The sequence below is a fragment of the Gobius niger genome, assembly GCF_951799975.1.
Source record: "Gobius niger genome assembly, chromosome: 12".
In the NCBI taxonomy this organism is placed as follows: Eukaryota; Metazoa; Chordata; class Actinopteri; order Gobiiformes; family Gobiidae; genus Gobius; species Gobius niger.
In genome coordinates this window covers 7,572,274-7,592,778 of record NC_136863.1, presented here as the reverse complement: position 1 = coordinate 7,592,778, position 20,505 = coordinate 7,572,274, and the positions used below count along the sequence as shown (strand labels likewise).

The following is a 20,505-nucleotide window of genomic DNA, read 5'->3' as shown; positions in this document are numbered from 1 at the left end:
TGTCTTTGCCGCGCCTCCTATGGGGACCCTTATGTCGGCGCCCGGGCGGCCGCAGCCGGTCTGCTGTTCCCGGGGAGGACGGCTTCTCGGATGGGGTTCCTCACCTTGGTCATCTGTACCCAGCCTCATGTACTTGATTTTGATTCTGTGTGTGAGTCTGAGCGTAGAGTAAAGGGTAGGGAGTAGGTGTGTGTGTGTATTGTGATAGCTGTACATATTGGGAGGGTTTGACGGGCGATAATGTTTTTAATGTCTTTTTAAATGTCAATGTCAAATGCGTTCCTGAGGACCACATGAACGCACCTGTCAGCAGCTTAAAAATTCGAAAAAAATAAATAAATAATAACTTTTCTTCCCAATTTTTATTCTGCTGCTTCTCTGAGATAAAATTATTATTACTTACAACAGTTGTTGTCCATCTAAATAAGACATATTTACAAAAGCATTAAAACCTGTCATGTGCATAATGTAAGTTGCCCATCTGCTGAAATAGACTGGTAACCGCTGCCCTCTACTGGTTATTCCCCTTAAGTACAGGATACAAATCTTAAAGTTGAAATGTAAGAAACCACATTTATTTGTCAGTATTCATCGTGGAATGGATACTCTGGATGGTCACTCCACCTGTCGGCAAACAAAAGACATATTATTGCAGAGAATAAAGAAGGGCTCTGTTATAATGGTGACTACATCCTAAAATACGTACATGAGAAGCTCCACAAAGCGAACATTTTTATTCAGAGCTTCAACAGCCTGCATTTCCTCCTCGGTGAGAGAAAAATCAAATATCTGCAAGAACAAAGAACTAGCTCACCATCAATATTACTCTTTATACATAGATGAACATGTATAATATTTGGAGGTCTCACTCACCTGGAAGTTATGCTTGATCCTCTCTGAGTTGAAGCTTTTGGGGATGACCACCACCCCTCGCTGGGCGTTGAAGCGAAGCGCGATTTGGGCGCTGCTTTTGTTATACTTCTTACCAAGGGACACCAGCAGCTCATCTTCAAGCATCGGGGGGGATTTCAGATTCACCCTGCGGCAAACCTCACAGTGAGTATCGACAAGTATTACTACTATACTTTGCACGGTGATTGGCTGTAAAGTACCATGATGCATCTCTGGAGGAGCCGATGGGGCAGTAGCCGACAATGACGATGTCGTTCTGTCGACAAAACTCTAGCAGCTTTGGTTGCGTGAAGTACGGATTGCATTCAACCTGAAGAAAGAGGAAAATCAATGTTAGTGTAAAATTGAGCTCACAGCATACAGCAACATTTTTTTATTTTTTTTATTTGTTTATTTGACAGGGACAGTACAAGGAAACATTGACAACTCGTTGGCCGATGTTCTGTACATAAGTCGTCTAGCCATCGGCTAATTTTCAGCCCCCGTCCCTGGTTAGGCTTTTGAAAGGGTTTATAATAGAACAGAAAAATGAAAAATCAGTGAAAAGCATCAAAGAATACAACAATAAAAAGAAAGAAGAGAAGACATATCTGATCACTTCCCATCCCAAGTTCAGCCTCACAGCTTCAGCTTTTGTGAGAAAAGTCTCAGGTCCAATTGGGACTTTAACTCCAGTGGCAAAGCGTTCCATAACTGAGTCCCTTTCACTGAGAACGCAGACTGACCCAGAGCAGTTTTGCACCATTTCACTCTGCAGTTCCCACTGACTCCAGCTCTGGTACTCCCTCCTTAATTAGTGTATTTTTGTACTAATTGACACATTACAGACGGAGCAAGACCATTAAGACACTTGAATATAGTTTTTATAAACTGATGAAGTTATGAAATGTCATCATTTTGTATTTTTTAATAATAGTGCAGTGATGCCACTTCATTGTTTTTTGATCAAACACCTTTAGTGTTTGCTTGTAGAGTGATGTTAAAGGCTTTAGGACAGATTGTGAAGCCTGGCCCCAAACGACTGAACAATACGAGATATGTGATAAAATCATAGCATGTAGATAAACTCGTGCCGCCTGAGTTGATACACAAGACCTAATCATACGGAAACAATTTAAATTTGTCTTGATGGTCTTAGACATTTTCCTGACATGGGCATCAAACTTCAGTTTAGAATCTAAAATAACCCCCAGATACTTACACTCATCAACCTGCTCGATTTTATTTTTGTCAATATTAATGTTTAGATAATTTGGTGACTTTCTCTTTAGAGAGAAACACATGGCAACAGTTTTAGTATAATTTAAGGTCAGACAGTTGTCCTGTAGCCACTGAGATATGCTGACAAGCTGCCTGTTCAACAAGTCTGAGGCCTGCTTCGGGGAATCTACAGCTACATAGATGATTGTGTCATCTGCATACAATTGGCAGCTGGTGTTTTTGCAGATTTCCGATCAAATTTCCGATCAAATCATTGATGTATAAACAGAACAGCAAGGGGGCCCAATATCGACCCTTGTGGTACACCTAATTTACATTTTTGAATTGTTGATTTGACACCATTTATTTTTACACACTGTTGTCTCGATGTAAGGTATGATTCAAACCATTTTAAAACTTGTTTGGAAAAGTTTTGTTGTTTCAGTTTTCTCCTGAGTACTTGCTTACTTACACATTTGCCTTGATCCAAACTAGTTTTGATGGTTTCTGTAAAGTGACATACAGCCATCTCAGTGGAGTGCTTTGGTCGAAATCCAAATTGTTTAGGATGTAGTAGACTATGTTCCTCCAAGTAGGTCATCAACTGTTCAGCCACCAGCTTTTCTAACACTTTGGAAATCACAGGTAAATTTCAGACTAAGTAAGAGTTACACAGTTCCACGATTTTGATTCAGTCTTCCCTCGGTCTTTCTGATGTTGCGTGGACGACAGTACCTGGTTGGACACTGGTCTGTGCTTCAGGCCTGGTTTGTTCAGCAGCAGCTCCAGTTGTCTTCTGTTGAAGTTGGACACTCCCAAAGACTTGACCAACCCCGCGTCCTTACAGGCCTCCAGAGCCTAGTCACACACACTCAGTGAATTCATTTTCTCAGATTATTGTCTCTCATTATTTGAATTTAATCAAATATTTGCTTGTGTTTGTTGTTCTATCTGTACTTTTTGTTTTTGTTTCTATTGATGTGTCAGTGAACAAAGACGGGCGTCTGGCGGCCCCCTCTCTGGAAAATATTAACTTTAAACTGTATTTTCCTGGATGTAAGTGCATTCTGGGCCTTATACTTTGGGCACCGCAGTATTTCTTCACATATAACATATATTTCTGTTGGTCTTTGTTTTGCCAACAGTGACATCTGTGCTCAGCCAATCACATATATTACAGGTTGATCATCCATTCTTTGCAGTTTTGTGAAATGACTGCTGAAATAATAATAATGATGGCTTGTATTGCGCTTTTCAAGCCTGTGTCACCAAGTTTCTCAAAGCGCTGCACTGTGGTCATTATTCATTCACTTCGTACTTGGTCTATCTTAGTGAGGACACTCATAGACATAATGTATTACCCCCCAGACCCTAACCTTGGACCCTAACCCTAACCTTAGCCCTAACCCTAATCTTAACCCAATTCTAACTCAAACCCTACAACCACATCTTGACCCTCAAACAGTCCTTCAAATGAGTGAGGACCACCCAAAATGTCCTCACTTTACAAAAATGTCCTCACTCTGTTGGTTAAAAACTCAAACTGGTCCTCACAATGGCGTAAGTACAAGAACACACACACACACACACTACATTCATTCTGGCCATTTGTACAAGTTTTTAGTGGTAGGGGAAACCAGAGTGCCTGGAGGAAACCTACACAGACCTGTTTTATATTGTTTTCTTTCTATGATATACAGATACAAATAGTTTAGTCAGTAATTATACACTGCCTGACCAAAAAAGAAGGTTGCACCCTCCTAAACCTTCAGCTTTGGCTACAGCACACATTCACTGTGGCATTCTTTTAGTAACTTCTACAAAGTCAAATGATTTATTTCCATTCTATGTTGCATTAACTTTTCTCCAAGATCTTGTTTTGATGACAGGAGAGTGTGTGACCACCGTGCAAAGCCTTCTCCAGCACAAGGGGGTTAAGATCTGGACTCTGTTGCGGCCAATCCATGTGTGAAAATGATGTGTCATGTTCCCTGAACCGCTCTTTCACAACGTGAACCTGATGAACCCTGGCATTGTCATCTTGGAATAAGCCCATGCCATTAGGGAAGAAAAAAAACATAGATGGAATAACCTGGCCATTCCAGATTCCTTGTTGTTTTGTACTAAATGTGTGGTATAAATAAACATGCCTTACCATAAACTGTTACAAAACCCAGGCCAGACCCAACAGTTAGCGGTAGTGAAATCCAGGTGACAACTTTTTTTCGGGTCAGTAAGTGTATTTAGAATTCAAAATCATTACAATTCATTACTATCAAGTCTAGTCTTCAACTTAAACTCACTCTTCTGTATATATTTCAAAGCATTTTCGAATCTGAACAAACTAATCACTGTTTTATCTACGAGCCCGGCCTTGACCCCTGGCGTCGCTGCAGAAATAATTAACACGAAACACTCACTTCCCACGTAGCGCAGAGGTCCGTGTGGTGGTAGATGTACTTCCCTTTATCGTCTTTGGGGTAATAGTCATTCCCAGGCTAAATACACATCACAACATGATCAATTTACATTCACAAAAGGTGTATTAATAAAGCATTTTTGAGCTTTTACAAAACAACGGGATAATGGGCTGAAATTGAGCAGACCTTAAACGCCATGGGAAGCTCAACAATGTAGAGATCCACGTAGTCGAGCTTCAGAGCTTTCAGTGTCCTCTCCAAAGCCGGTCTCACCATCTCCGGAGGATGGAAGGTACACCACAACTTTTTAGAAAAAAACAGATAGGAATATGTAAAGATTTTGGGGTCTGGGTTTAATAATAATAACAATGGCTTACACTAGTTTTGCACTTTCCAAACTCGAGTACCTTTCCACAGTAGAAGATGTCCTCTCTCTTCACTGTCCCGTCTGCGATCTTTTCCCGGATGGCCTGACCAACTTCATGTTCATTGAAATAAACCAAAGCTCCATCGAAATGCCTGTAACCCACGTCTATGGCCCACTTCACACAGTCGTACGCTGTTCCTTTAGGGGTCTGCGAGAAAAAAAAAAAAAAAAAAATGTTTCTGATATTACAATTTTAAATTAAATTAAAAAAGGCTTGGACTTATGTTGTGTGGAAAATGATTACGCTCCTTGTATTTGATGGCGAGCCTTAACCTTAAAGGGTTTAGATGCAAGTGGTCATTTTTATACTCACTACTGCCATCTCAGGTCATACGTGTAACTGCACCTTCTATATTAAGCTCATGCATGAGTAAGTAACACGTTTTTCAGTGACAGTGCAGGATTTTAGAGGCAGTTGTGGTGAACAGGTTGGGGCTCATGGCTGGAACATGTAGGGGGATGAAAATATATATATATTTTTTTTTTCTTCTACATTTTTGAACTACGTATAGTCCCTTTAACATTCATACATACCTGTAGGTAAGGTGAGTGAAATTGGTTGTGGAGGCGACACATGAAGTCTATTATTTTATATGAGGGAAAATATATCACCAAACAATGGCAATTATGGGTAAATGTGCTATATAATATATATATAAGGGGAACATTCACATTTGGCCCATTAGTCAAATACACAGTCTGACCAAATGGAAAAAAAAGTTGTCACCTGGATTTTACTAACTGTTCTGATGTTGCTGCAGTTGGTCAGGTCAAGGTTCAGCAACAAAGATTACGATCAGCTGACGACCTGCACATCCTGAAGGACCAGGTTATTCCACCAATGGATTTCTTCTTCCCTGACGGCTACAGGCTTATTCCGAGATGCCAGGATTCATCGGGCTCACAGTGTGAAAGAGTGGTTCAGAGAGCACAAGACATTATTTTCACACATAGATCGGCCACTGCAGAGTCCAGATCTTAACCCCATGGATTAACTTTGGGATGTGCTGGTGCTGGAGAAGGCTTTGTGCAGTGGTCCCCATTAGCGCAGCCAAACTGTGGATATTCTTCCTGGGGTCCAGACCGTCTGAGTTTTTTGTGGCGACTTTTATTTTGGTCAGGCAGCAATTCAATGGTCCTACTATCAATGGTCCTACTATGTGATTAAACTCTCAACCCGGGCGGCACGGTAGTACAGCGGGTTCGATTCCCACCTGGACGGGGCCTTTCTGTGTGGAGTTTGCATGTTCTCCCCGTGTCTGCGTAGATTTCCTCCGGGCACTCCAGTTTCCCCTACCACTAAAAACATGTACAATAGGTCAGGATGAATGAGAGTGTGTTTGAGAGTGAGCGTGGGGGGCGTCAAACTGTGGGTCAGGGACCAGAGGTGAGAGAATGTGACCATTTACCATTTTAAAAAGTGGAGGAAATGGAAATCCCAGTCTCATTGTGGCTTGGTGGTTAGTGGTTCTCACACAGAGGGGCGGGGCCTGAATTGAGGTCATTATTTTCCACCTCTGCCCTGCACTACTGCACAAAGAAACTGTTTTTGACTGTAAATGGATTCGCTCATCGTTGAAAAACCATGGGATGCGTACTGTAGGGCCCCCATGTGGATTTTTGCCTATGGGTCCCAGAAGGGCCAGCACTGGCTCTGGGCCTGTGTAACGCCTCATTTGAAAGCTAAGACCAACAAAACACATCTAAATGGATCTCTTTCTTTGCGTTGTTACTGCGTTGTCACTTTTTTTTAAATCGCTTTTTTTGTTGTTGTTTTGTCACATTTCTGTTGCTTTTTCGTTACGTTTTTGTTGCACATTTTGTCACTTTTCTGTTGCTCTATCTGGCTTTTTTTTCAGCTTTTACTGCATTTTCATCCTTTGCTTTTCGACACATTTTTTTCCAACAAGCTTTCAGATTTGGGTAAAGGCAAACTGGAGAACAAGTGCGGGTTCAGAGGTTAAAGGCAGTCGACCTTCTTACCGTGCGTGGGGGTCCGTATGTGCCCAAACCGATGACTGGAATCCGGTTCCCGTCGCTCAGCGGGACGCAGTGGCTCTCCGCGGTCAGACTCATCACGACAGCCTGACTCCAAAAGTTGACAGACTAAACGCTGCAAAGGAGTGACTGGACTTTGCCCTTTAGTCCATGACCCATGCCTTGTGCGTGTGTTTACAAATGCGCTGCCCTGATGCCCCAGATCAGATCAGACCTGGGCAGGAAATTGCGCAAGTAAAAAAGAGAGTGAAATCTGACACTGCTACCTCAATTGGTTTATGCAATTTACCGTAATAACTTTCACATCTCTCCTAAAGGCGGATCTTTGAGCGCTCTCTTGCGCTTTGCAGCCTACACCACACTACTCTAGACACTGTGGCTTTTAATAATTTCGTTTCCGCGTTGTTGAAGGAGGAGACTGGGCTTTCCCACCCATCTGTGTTTCGGAGGAAGTTACCCAATTTCGGAAATGCCATGAATGTATTGTATTTTGCTCGTGCTACCCGATAAGTTACGCATGTGGTTTCTTTTCTTCTGTGCCGTTTGAGCCAAAGATGCGCGCGGTGATTGGACAATAGACAAGAACAGCCTAAGTCAAAGTGTTTTTTGTTTACCATGAGTAATCCGGTTACTCCCAGCACCTATATTCGCAATCTTAGTTTCTCTCTACGTCGCAAATTGTCTCACTTTTTGGACCCAGGAAATACGTGGAAAGAGGTGATCGTGCGCATACGGAAGCCGAGTGGAGAGCTCAAGTACAGTCAGCATCACGTCAGGTAATAGACGCGTAATTAATAACATTTTATCTATGGGCAGGGGCGGACTGGCCATATGTCCATTCTGGAAGAGCACAGAAGGGCCACTGGCTCGAGGGCCACCGGTCCCGCCTCAACCGAGCTTTACCCAAAGCTAAAAGCTAAAAAGAAAAGCATCAAAATAGCGAGAAAAGGAGGATGAAAAGTCAACAAAAACATGGGAAAAACACGGGGGAAAAACACAACAAAAAATGATAGAAAAAGTCATTAATAAAACAACAAAATTATGCCAAAAAATGTGGCGACGTGACGGAAAGCTTCCATCACTTTTGTAGGTCTTAGCTTTCAAATGAGGCGTTGCATTGTTGCTCTCCAGTCGAGGAGCTTTTAGATTTGGGTAAAGCCCGGTATAAAAAAAACATGAATCTAAAAGGAATTCAGTGGAGTATGGTGCACCACAAGGTTCAATATTGGGACCATTATTATTTATTATTTATATTAATGATTTTGCTTCTGTTTCTACGACCACCTTTCCCGTTCTTTTTGCTGATGATGCCAGTCAGAAAAAATAATAATAAAAAGCCGAACTGGGGAAAATGCACTCGTTATTGTTAGGGCGGGTGGTAAGAGGTTAAAATATGTATTTGTGGAAGTGCACAATTACGCTAATTTGGGCCAGGCTGGTCAGAGTCCAGGGCTGTTTTTCAGTCCCAGTCCGGCCCTGTCTAAGGGTGGGACACAGGACCTGCTGCAATATTAGACTTTAAATTTCAAATGCAGATCATTTCATTTATGCTTCAGTGATGCTTTTAGGCGCTCTTCTGGTTTACACCCAGTTTTGACATAATCTGGTTCCGTTTAAAACTATTGTAGACCCAGTTTAGTTCTAATGAAGATGATTTAATATTGAGCGGATGAGCTAATATTGGTAAATAAAAATAAATAAATGAAATGAAAGGTTCTAGTTGCACTATATTGGCTCCTACAAACAAGTAAAGTATAAAGTGCTTCCTATTTCAAAGTTGTAAAGAGCCACTGGGGTGTATATTTTTTTTCCAAACAACAAAGCATAGGCCCTTCTTTGTTATAAGGTTGTTATTTTAAGGAAATATGGACTCTGAATGGTCCTTCCCCATGCATATTTGAACAAATCATGTATCACTGCCTGCATTCTGATTCTCTTTTATTACTCATATGAATACACTTTATGGGTTCTCTTTTTTCCCCCTCTCAAACCTCCAAAGTCTTGTTTTGACACAATTTGAGATGAATGCAAAACAGGCTGATATTCTCCTGTAAAATGAAAGGACTAAAGCACTAATTTTATAATTATAATAATGCTTCCAAGCTTCCAAGATTTGACGGGATTGGGCAGAGCACAGGCGGTATGGTCATTTAGTCCTGTGCTGTCCTTGTGATTACTTGAATATTGTTATTTTCCTTTTCAGACAGTTTGAACTTGTGATTCAACAAGGCAAAAGTCCCACAATAGAGTTACTGAATGACTGGGGAACCTCCAACTGCACAGTGAGAGACCTGGTGGACATTTTGATAAGTCAACAGTTACTGCCCGCTGCTCGTCTTTTGTTACCAGGTAAATATTTTTAACTTACCGTCACAAATTTATATAGTTTCTTTTCTTTTTTTTTACTTATTGAGAGTAACAACAACTTCAGTGGTGGACAAAGTTCCTGATTTCATTTCTTAAAAGCACTACCTGATTTTTTTTTTTTTTTTTTACTAGTAGTGGAACAAAGTTTTGCCTCTGTGTTTTTCATTAAAACTGCATTGACTTAGCAGTTTTGATGTATATATTTTCACGTCATGTCAAAATATAGAGCCATTTGAGCCCACTCTAGTAGGGGATGGTAGAAGAAATTAGAGGGGCGGACAAACATTGCTTGGTGGGCCGGATCCAGCCCCCGGTATAGGCGCTGATCCTGTGGGTGCTGCGGAGCTCCAGCACCCAGGCAAATCATTGGGCACCCAGGCAAATTTGCCCTAATTACAAAATAATTAAATACATATAACACGTAAATCACTTCCTTTTTTGTGAACATTTGCGGCTTGTGGTGGATACTCTGCTTGTTTAGCTCTATAGGTAGCGCGTCTGGCTCATAAACAAGAGGTCGTGATATCGATTCTGACCCCGTTGTTTGAGTACCCACTGGGAAAAACATAAATCGGCGCTTTTGGCTCTTGGCCCACAGTTTACATGAGGATGTGAGACAAGGCCTCGACAATGTTCGAAACCAGAATGAAAACTGTTCTTTTTACCCATGCATATGACAACTGAAAGTAAATTCATTTGATCTGCACTCTTACTTTTTACTGTCATGAATTAATCTTTATGTTGATGTTTTATGGATTGATTCTTTCTGCTCTTTTATACTATTATGCAACTGTGAAGCAGTTTGAATTATGTATGTATTGTGCTCCACAAATAAACTTGCCTTGCCTTGTACAGCGCCACAAACAGAAGAGGCTTCATCCGAGCCTGAGCCAGTTCCTGTTGCTGTGGAAGATCCTGATGCCACCAGAGTGATCGGTGTAAACACGAGCGCTGAGGCCGATAAAGATAAAGTTTTACAAACACCACAACAAGAGAGCTGTGAATCTAACCACTCAGGTAGATTTGTACATTATCACTGTCTTAATAAATGTATCACCATTACATTATTATGGTTGTGTACGGATTATTATTGAGCTGGAGATATGGAGCGAGATACAGCTGTTGAGACGAAAAGACAAACATGTATAAAGGGAATTGTTGTGCATAAATTTCACAAAAGGTGATTCATTAGCAAATTTAATTCTTTATTATGAATGCAAATCGCAATTTATGCTTAGATTAACTACTCTTAGTAAAAATTACTCCAGAACTTTAATGTTCTCAGAAAAGTTTCAAGGAAAAAAGATCACCACAGCCTTAGGGGAATAAACTGGTCCATCTCTGTTTAGTAAAGGGTACTGACAAAGCCATTTTCTCTCTCTTTTTCTTGTATTCTTGCATTAGGTATTTGCAGGTTTCCGTACAGTGACCTGAAGTGGATCACGGGAGACTTCGATGATCGTCCGTTGTCAGATGGAGGCCGCAGACTGGGAGAGGGAGGGTTCGGGACCGTTTATAAAGGCCTTCTGGACAACCAAGCGGTGGCAGTGAAAAAGCTCAACCCTGTGAGTAAACAAAAATATTATAACATTTTGAATGTACTGAATGTATCCCAGGGGTTTCCAGCCTTTCGCTCAGGAGCTCTTTCCAAGTATCTCTCCGGGATGTTCTACATTTCAATATTAGCTTGAAAAGTCTAACGATTTCTGACTTTGCAAAACAACTCAAATCTATCTAGTTACATTTACAGGTGCATATTCTCTTCATGCACAAATGAATTAGTTATAAACATGCTGAACTTTCATTGTGTTGAAATACCATCTTACTAACTGTACGGGGTGTTTTCTAAGTCCCACACTTTCTTCAGTGTCCTGAAGCTGAACAATTATAGGTCACTGATACATATTTCACACTCACACATATTTCTCCATCTGTGAGATCAATAAAGTATCATCTTATCTTATCTTATCTTATCTTATAAACAGCAGAGGTGTTCAGTAACAAGGTCAATTTACTTAAAGGGACTATACAGAGTTTAAAAATGTTAAAATTAAGTATTTTCCTCCCCCTACATGTTCCAGCCATGTCCTAATGTGTAGAATGAGCTCAGACCTGTCCACCACAAGTGCCTAAAATCCTGCACTGTCACTCAAAAATATGTTACTTCGGTCCGAAGTGCCATCATGCACGAGCTTAATATAGGAGGTACATGTATGACCTGAGGTGGCAGTAGTGAGTACAAAATGGCAACTTGCATCCAGCCCCTTTAAGTAGAGTTTTTGAGGATCTGTACCTCACTAGGCGCATTGAGTTGCCTTGTGTACGAAATGCGCGGTATAAATAAAGTTGCCTTGCCTTGCCTTGCCTGGAGTAGTATTTGCGTTGAGAACTTTCAATTTTTACTCCATTACATTTGAAATACTTTTCAAAAAGGCTGCAAAGTAAAACGTGAATTTGTCCATGTGTTTTATTAATTTTAAAAGAATAACAAGGCACACTCTATGAACAGCAGGTGACGCTGTGCAGATGTACTTTCAAGGCCATTGACTCACAACAAGGAAGACGTTTTGTCCCTGTTGTGTTGCAATTTTCTTGTTTTAGAAGCTGCAAAGCTATTTTCCCCAACAGTTAACAGATTTTCTAGTTCAGTGACTTTGAGAGGCTGGAGCGGAGGTGGAAGCAGCGAGAGGGAAACATATTCATACCATAGTAATTCTACATGTGTCACAATGGATTCTGACTCTGGATTTTCGTGTTCACAGGTGGATAACATCACGCTGGTCGAGCTGCAGGTTCAATTCAACCAGGAGATACAGACTCTGCAAATGTAAGATTTTGTTGGCACAGTTAACAGATATCAGGGATGTTAATTAACTAATAACTCTATTGATTAAAATAGAAATTTCTTTGAATCAAACTGAACTAATTCTGTTTGCAGAGTGAGTGTGTGTTTTTTCATCTTGGTAATCATTACTTATTGTTTCCTTGTGTCTGCAGGCTGAAGCATGAAAACCTTGTGGACATGGTTGGATTTTCCTGTGATGGACCTCATCCATGTTTGGTCTACGCCTTTATGGCCAACGGCTCCTTACTGGACCGACTGGCCTGCATGGTACAAAATAATAATGAATGAATGAAGCTAATCTCTTTTCATCAAGTAAAGTGTCTGGGTTTAATGTGATTCTTTTCAGGGAGGTAGTGCTCCTTTGTCGTGGCACCGAAGATGTTTGATCGCTTTAGGAACAGCGAGAGGCCTGGAATATCTACACGCCAATCATCACGTGCATAGAGACATTAAGAGGTAAAAGTCACATGGAGCTTTTTCATTGTGAGTCAGTGAGTCAATGTTGTGGCCAAATAATGCTGCCTAAATGCCTATAAGGAAGTACATGAGGCCATGTGTGATGTTAATGATAAAGATGAAGCAGAGAAAAGGGGAAGAAGCAACAAATGCTTGTTGTTGTCAAACCACGCCTCAGTTGACGCGGTCTGTCTAAGCCACGCCCCCACGCGCCCTGTCCATGCAAGCACTGGTGCACTGTTTGTTTGCACACAGGATCTCCTCTTTGCTAACGCTGTTGTTGCACCGGGAGGAGGCCCTAAGTGTCTGATCTGAGAAGCTTCTTAGTGATTTATTCTCAACAGTGGGAAAGCTTTAACTTGCACTGGGCCTTTGTGTGTGGAGTTTGCATGTTCTCCCCATGTCTGCGTAGGTTTCCTCCGGGTACTTCGGTTTTCCCTACCCCTAAAAACATGTACAATAGGTGAATCCTCCAGCTAGGTGTTTCTGACCACCAACCTGGCTCCACATCTGGAGATGGGTCCTCGGACGCAGCACTGCCGCTGCCCACAACTCCCTACTCTGGGTGGTCCAGTGGCATCGAGGAAGGGGTCAAATGCAGAGGACACATTTTGTTGTTGACGTATAATGACAAATAAAGCACCTTTACCTTTACCTTATTCCCGCCAGTCTTCGAAAACGGCTCTCACCTTGTTCTTCTCACCTTGTTTTAGTGAAGGGAACACTAAAACAAGGTGTCCTCTAACTACAGTGTTTCTTATTTCTCTCCAGTGCAAACATCTTGTTGGATGAAGAATTCGTGCCAAAGATCTCAGACTTTGGTTTGACCCGGGCCTCGCCCCGACACTCCGCATCCACGATGTTGACCAGCATAGTCGCCGGCACCACCGCCTACATGGCCCCTGAGGCTCTGAGGGGACAGATCACGCCCAAATCAGACCTCTTCAGCTTCGGAGTGGTAAGACATCAAATATAACATATAAAATACAAATCAATTAAAAAATTAAGGTTAAAAAAAGTTTATATAAATCTGCAAATCCAGTAAAACTACAAAACACCACTCAGCATTTTGCTGCTGCTAAGAAGCGCTGATTCATGTGAATCACATAAACAGCACAGCTTCATTTCTTCAGTTTAGTGAAATTAGATCCATTTGTGAGTATCATCTGTCTGTGTTTCCTGCAAAATCACTTGACAGCAGTCAAAACGCATTTACATCATCTGCTTCTTGATTAAATATGTATGAACGCGGCACAAATGCAGGATAATAAATGTTCTTATTTGTTATGTTCAGGTTTTGTTAGAAATCCTGTCTGGGCTCCCTCCTGCCGACGAGGACAGAGAACCTCAGCTCCTGGTAAGAAAAAAAGGCTTCAACAGTGGGCTAAAATGGCCGTGTATTTCAGTTTGTTTTCGGACTGTCCACTATTGCCTCTTTTTGTCACTTCCATTGTATTGACACTTCCTGTAGACCGCAAAGTCCGTTCAGCAAAGAACTAAAATCTGATACACAGTAGATTAATTTGTGTGAAATGTCCATGTTCATTTGCCCTAACAAATCAACACTGCACCGTTTTTCTGCGTGGCCTAAAAACGGCTTTGTATTCGTGTCGTAACTGATTTTGTCTTGATGTCACCAGCCCAATGTAAACTAATACGAGTGAAGGGGCGAACCTAAAAGTTTACGCTTTTAAATGTACCGGCTAGCTTAAACATGTAGAGGCTTCTTCATGGCTTCAACTGAATGATTCTGCAAAAAATCACCAAGAAAAAAATAAATCCAAACTTCATTTGCAATTTTCTTGAAACTTGGGCTGCCGACTTGTGTCCCTCGTTCTCGCGACAGTTCACAAATGTCCTTTACATGTTGTTAATGTGACTTAACTAACACCTGGTGGCTCAAAAGGCAAAAAGTGGATATTTTTTTTATCCAAAGGGCAAAGGTTTCCCAAACCATTGACAACTTTCCTGTGTGAAGTTTGCATGTTGTTTAGTTGTTTCTCAAATTGCACCATGAGCTCTTATTGTTTTGCTGCAGATGGACTTTCGAGATGACATAGAAGATGAGGATGAAGAGTTGACTTTGGAGACTTTTTTGGATATAAGGATGAGAGACTGGGAGATGGGGCAGGTCCACTCCGTGTACACTCTGGCCTGTAACTGCCTCTACGGCCAAAAGAACAGGCGGCCGCTCATAACACAGGTGAGGAGTCTGAAGAAGATATCCCTAATAGTATAATAGAAAAAAAACATTTACTCGTGGTTTGTTTCTCAACAGGTGGTGGCTGAGCTCAAAGGTGTCATCAAAAACATTTCTGTTGACTCGCAGTGAGAGGACTGAGCCGTTACAAATGTTTCTGCAGTTTAAAACAGAACTCACCCACTGATGTACATTATATTCAATACTTTAAACTGTGAATTGTTCATTTAAATGTTGTGGGACAAGTGAAGTTTTGCCGAAAATGGCACATGAGTGAAGTGAAGAAAACATCACAACAACAACAATCTGGAAATGGCTCTATTTCAGTATTTCTATTTCTAAATGTGTCTATTTTTGTATATTTTGTGACTTTTATTAAACAGTTTTGTGGATTTTAGTTTTTCTCATGGAGCAAATATACAGTTAATTCAAACAGAAAAGTAAAAATCCAAAAAGTCCAGGAGTGAATGCAAGTAAACCATATAAATAATAACAACAGTTTCACTTTCACTCATAAAAATGAATTTGCAGGATTTTTTAATGGTCATTTTTAGAATATTTACAATATCTTCTAAACAGCATATTTGATAATAGCATCAATATAATATATACTGCATATGCCAGCAATTTCAAACATGCTCCTAATGACTAGCTCCACACAAACAATGCCGCTTTCATATTATGATATACCGTACTTGGCGGTATATTATGATACCGCCAAATATAAACCTCATGTTTGGCTTTGTCCCGCCCCCAGCAAAGTTTCCAGTAAATAATATTTTTCATTTTATTCTATTTATTGGGATAAATGATACACAGTGTGGCTTGAGAAGTCTTTAGTTGCTCTAAGTTTGTTGCCATGGCGTCAGTTATGTTTATGTGTTTATTTGAATAACATGTATCTTTTCAAATTAACATTTTAGTCTCGATCAGTGATTTGCAGAAGCCACAAGAAGCGAAAACCGCGAATGGGCAAGGTAAGGATGATTTATAAATTTATCTGACTGAATACTATCTACTATGAAGGAGTAGGTGGGCAGGTGGACCGAAAAGTAGAGACTGTAGCGTAAATTCATTTATAATTATACTGTAAGACTGATTAACTGATTTCTTTTCTTACTTGGAAAAGCAACTACAAGGGTAATTTTAAAGGGACTATATTGTGAAAGATCAACTTTTCCTCACAAACAAATCAACACCTCTCAGTCATGGGTGCAAGGACCAACAAAAACTGTTTAAGACGTTTTGGTAAAATTGTATATAGCGCTTTTCTACCTTTATTGACACTACTGTTTGACAGAAACAAATCACTGAACTAATGTGTTTCAGATGCAGTCTAGTTATTGGAGCAACCCTGAAGAGAGCGTCACGCCGCCTGAAAACCACCCTCTGTCTGTGCCAACCGGAGGAGGGATTCTGCCAACACCAACTCAGGTAAACAAAAAAAAAACATGCAACAGAAACTCATTGTGTGTTTCAATCGGCGAGTTCGGTTGTTGACAGGTGGATGTTTTTCCCAGTTAAGCGTAGAGCTCCAACCCAGTGGCCCAAACTTAGACAGCATAGACTCAATGGGGCGGTCTAGGGTCCTCCCCCCTTGCATTTTTTTTTTAAAGGGATTATCTCAGTTATAATGCCATTATATTCCTCTAAATTATCTTGTGAATTGACTCTGTGTATAACGTTAAAATCAGCCCACACAGTGATTAGCTTAATTCTAACGTTATGCACAGAGTCATTTGAATGAGAGGGGAAGTGTCTAGTTAACTTATTTATTTGACCAGGATAGTCCCACTGAGATTGGGACTATCCTAGGCCCCAGAGGGGAACCTATTGTACATGTTTTTGGTGGTAGAGGAAACCTAGGCAGACACTCCACACAGAAAGGCCCCCTCCAGCCGGGGATTGAACCCGGGCCCTTCTTGCTGTGATGGTCGATGCTACAGGATCAATTGTTTGGGAGGTTTTCACTGCTGACGGACCGTCTCAACAAAAAAAGCTGCAAAACAATTGATCCTGCAGTATTAGAGACTCTCATACAGCCGCTGGGTCACTACAAGGTCAAATACGCACAAACATCAACTTTTTTTTTCCCATATAAAAGTTGCATAATGCGCCTTTAAGTCTCTGAACTCTCTCGCCTTTTGCCTTGAAGCAAGAAGGTCTTAGGTTTGTTTCCCAGACCACGTGTGAGACCATTCTGTGCGTAGTTGACACGTTCTCCCCCTGTATTTGTGGGTTTTCTTCGAAAGCCCCAGCGACCAAACATGTACAATAGGCTAAAACCTCCTGACCAAATCTGCACTGAATTTAAACCACTTTGTCCAGTTAACAAACATGATTTTGTTCTGGATGGAGGACATTCAGCATCAGCCGGCTGACCTTCCCCCTGAAGCTTCCCCTCTGGGCAAAGAGAAGTCGAAAGGAGATGGAGTCAAGACCGCTACACAGGGCGCAGAGGTAAGACCTGGGAATCTTAAAGCCACAGCGCGTAACATTGAACAAATGCACAAACTGTGTATTAGAGAAATGGGGAACAGTCATCGTAATGTATGTTTAAATTTCCACTCATAGAGAAATGCCTCGCTGTGGGATGGGAGTTACCAGGAGCAGCCGCCGCAGTTGAAGCGGAAGCTCAGGCATCACCGCTGCAGGAGGCCCGCGGTTGCCGAGGACGACAGCGAGGAGGAGGAGGAGGACGAGGAGCAGACGGACTCGGGCAAAGACCAGGTCACGATCCACGGCCTGAGTGTCCAACAGTACAGACAGATCTACCACTCGGTCCTGACGCCGGCCGCTCTGTCAGCCCTGTCCAAGAATCCCACGGTAAGACACAACCCTGAGGTCTGCTGTGGCCTACTTAAAGGGATATTTCAGGATTTTTGACATAGGGCCTCATTTCCTAGTAATCCAGAGTGTTGTTGATTTTTCTGGAGATTTAAAAAAATATATATTATTAATGCATTCCTTGTATTTGAAGAGTAGTGGTGCTAGGCTAATGCTAGGCTAGTGCATGTCTATGGTATCTAGTACCCTGCAATAAAAAACCTCTTCAAAATCATCGGGTCGTCCTCCAAACGTTGCCATATCTGATTTGTAGAAAGCTCCTTTGTGAATTCCACGTGTAGTAATGCCGGCCGCAGGTGAACAAACTACTGATCTTTAGCAGATCACTCCGCCGCTGCGTAGCTTGCAACCAGGAAGCTAATGCTGCTCAAATATAAGTTCTTTTGAAATGCAAAATGGTTATAATTAGAAAAAAAATATTCAGTCAACACAGACATTTATATGGGTAGTCTGGTGTTATTAGTGATTTGCCTCAGGTGCACTGTGCTTGGGTCAGACTGTTTTTAATGCAAGCTACTAGTTACCATAGACATGCACTAGCCAAGCACCACTAAACACTCTGGATAACTAGGAAATGAGGCCCTATGTCAAAAATCCTGAAATACCCCTTTAAGTTTAGACTATTTGTCTTGGACAAAACTGCATCCTAACTTTCCTAACACACTGCAAACATCCTGATTCTTTTTAGTTCATAACCACACTTCACAACTAGAAACTAGCAGCCCATCAGTGCTTCTTTTTGCTCTCATTACACGAGGCAGAAAGCAGGCAGCTGTCTCTTTTATTCTTTTTTAGAAATGTCATGAATAAATGAATACAACATCTGGTCCAGCACCTTTAAATATATCAATGTTTAGATCAAGTGCAAAATGAGTTTGTCCTCCTTTTAGTATAGAGTAAACTCCAATATCTGTGGGGAAAAACAGAGTGCATCTTCAACTATCAAGCATTTGCATCAATTTTATGAACTCACAGGCTAGTTTTCTTGCAAATTCTGTGAAAGTGTCCCTGAAAAGTGACCCTGCAAGTTTTGAAATGTGCCAATAAACTCGTTCCTGTGAAGAATTGCGATGCCACATTTAGTTAGGAATGACTTTGGACCACAACATTTGAACTCAGTGGCTTCCTCCTTCACTGTTTGTAATAAAAATAATAGATAAGATCAGGTATACCTAGGTCCTTTAATTAGACAGTTCCTACAACCACAATACATCTGTGTCCCTCCTGCTTTCCTTGTGCTTTACCGTCCTGTTCACATCGTCCTGCTGTCCTCCCTTGTCGCAGGAGTACACGGCGCAGGTGCTGGAGCTGAAGCAGAGGCTGTGGGCTGCTCTGTGTAAACCCAGGCTGCTGGAGACGGTGGGAGAGGACGGGCGCGTGCACGTCACCGAGACCTACGACCTCACATAAAGCTTTATTTTCACAATTTCACAATATCCTGCTTGCAACTATTAAAGACTTTGTTCCCATGGCAGGTCTTGTTATGTGTTACCAATCTGCAACGATGGCCACTAGAGCTGAAAATGTGGATTACCGTAATGCTGCAGACAAGTGGTCCCGATTGAGATTTGTCTCGATGGTCTTAGATGTTTTTCTGACATGGTTAAGAGAGACACACTTCATACTTGACTATTTTTCTATATCTAGTGCAAAGATTGGTGGATTAGTCCATTGTGGTTAAGGGTAAACCCATCATGTTGTCAATCTTACTTAGCGGAAGTGTTTCGAGCGAGTGGTATGAGCACTGTCAACAAATGCCAACAGATGGCGCTGTTCTCGATTATGGTGAAGTGTATCAAGCAGCCCAGCGTATCAATGTGACGCTGTTTCATAGTGGTGCAATGGTTTATGCCAAGGGTAGGCAACGTCAGGCCCCATTTAAAAAAAATGTATGTCTGTTAAAGTACTCCAGAAACGTGAGAAATACTGTCAGATTTCTTAGCAGAACACACAGTTAGGCCATATGATGTACAACACTGGCATGGCAACACTGTAAAAAAGTGCTGCTTTTCTTCGGCCTAAAATTGGCGGGTCCGGCTCTTGGTCTTTTGACGATGAAGAAAGTCAGCCCTCCACAGAGCAGATTTGCCCCTGTCTATGAGGTTTCAAATTCAACATGTCTAAGCCCACATCCGGGGATTGAACCCGGGAATTTGTCACTGAGAAATGATGTACATTAATTTATTGAATATGTGTGAGACGATATGGAGGAAGGGTGGGATGAGTGTACTGGTGTTTGTATACAGTCAAAAGTTTGGAAACGCTTTTTTTCATGTATTAGCTTTTCTTTTATTCCAAGACCATTTATATACCTGGTAGATTCTCACTGAAGGTGTTCTTTTATGAATGAACACATATGTAATTAAGTTTAAACCAAAAAAGTGAAATAAATTCTTAAAAATAGCTTTGCACGTGTTTGACGTTTTCTCAGTGAGCTTCCCTGAAATGTTTTTCACTTCAGACTGTTGAAAACCAGTTCAGGTGATGGACGACCTTATGAAGCTCACTGAGAAAATGCCAAGAAAAAGTGGTGGCAATTTGGAAGAATTAAAAATACAAAACATTTGGACTTTTTTTTCACTTTTTTTTGTTTCCCACATAAACCCCATGTGTTCATTCATAGTTAAATGCCTTCAATGAGAACCACAGATGTAAATAGTGAAGAGAAGCTGATACATATACATAATGCAATACATAAAAGTATTTAGAACTTGGCCAAACTTGACCAGTACTGTGGGTGGTGGATGTGAGAATAATGTACTATTCAATTATGTAATGAGCAATATTTATCTAGGGCCACATGAATTCTGATGGGCTTGTACTGTTTTGTTTG

The 20,505-nt window shown here is 41.2% G+C and overlaps 3 protein-coding genes across 3 annotated transcripts; 2 read left to right on the top strand and 1 right to left on the bottom strand.

Moving 5' to 3' along the window:
- Positions 1-451: 451 nt before the first annotated feature.
- Positions 452-7,143, bottom strand: LOC306971017 (aldo-keto reductase family 1 member D1-like). Its single transcript, XM_079567143.1, has 9 exons — positions 6,943-7,143; positions 4,940-5,107; positions 4,719-4,835; positions 4,533-4,610; positions 2,848-2,970; positions 1,113-1,222; positions 874-1,039; positions 707-789; positions 452-624 (listed from the first exon to the last, which is right to left on the bottom strand). The coding sequence occupies exons 1-9, from the start codon at positions 7,033-7,035 to the stop codon at positions 582-584; spliced, it is 981 nt and encodes a 326-aa protein (XP_079423269.1). The 5' UTR covers positions 7,036-7,143; the 3' UTR covers positions 452-581.
- A 240-nt stretch (positions 7,144-7,383) lies between these two features.
- Positions 7,384-15,230, top strand: irak4 (interleukin-1 receptor-associated kinase 4). The gene is made up of 11 exons (XM_079568437.1): positions 7,384-7,733; positions 9,161-9,306; positions 10,180-10,341; positions 10,729-10,889; positions 12,087-12,151; positions 12,322-12,436; positions 12,516-12,625; positions 13,397-13,583; positions 13,920-13,982; positions 14,664-14,828; positions 14,904-15,230. Exons 1-11 carry the CDS (start codon positions 7,573-7,575, stop codon positions 14,955-14,957), a joined length of 1,389 nt encoding a protein of 462 aa, XP_079424563.1. The 5' UTR covers positions 7,384-7,572; the 3' UTR covers positions 14,958-15,230.
- Positions 15,231-17,162: 1,932 nt separating this feature from the next.
- On the top strand, positions 17,163-19,215 carry LOC306971992 (uncharacterized protein; the record flags this gene model as incomplete). The annotated part of the gene is made up of 3 exons (XM_079568436.1): positions 17,163-17,285; positions 17,400-17,651; positions 18,957-19,215. The coding sequence occupies 3 exons, from the start codon at positions 17,163-17,165 to the stop codon at positions 19,080-19,082; spliced, it is 501 nt and encodes a 166-aa protein (XP_079424562.1). The 3' UTR covers positions 19,083-19,215.
- Positions 19,216-20,505: the final 1,290 nt, after the last annotated feature.

Coding starts and splice junctions, on each gene's coding strand:
- LOC306971017 (XM_079567143.1), bottom strand. CDS start 7,035: ATGAGTCTGACCGCGGAGAGCCACTGCGTCCCGCTGAGCGACGGGAAC. Junction 1,223..2,847: donor ACAGACCAGTGTCCAACCAG/GTACTGTCGTCC, acceptor CTCTTTCTTCAG/GTTGAATGCAATCCGTACTT. Junction 625..706: donor CGCTTTGTGGAGCTTCTCAT/GTACGTATTTTA, acceptor GTTTGCCGACAG/GTGGAGTGACCATCCAGAGT.
- irak4 (XM_079568437.1), top strand. CDS start 7,573: ATGAGTAATCCGGTTACTCCCAGCACCTATATTCGCAATCTTAGTTTC. Junction 13,584..13,919: donor ACCTCTTCAGCTTCGGAGTG/GTAAGACATCAA, acceptor TGTTATGTTCAG/GTTTTGTTAGAAATCCTGTC. Junction 14,829..14,903: donor GGCGGCCGCTCATAACACAG/GTGAGGAGTCTG, acceptor GTTTCTCAACAG/GTGGTGGCTGAGCTCAAAGG.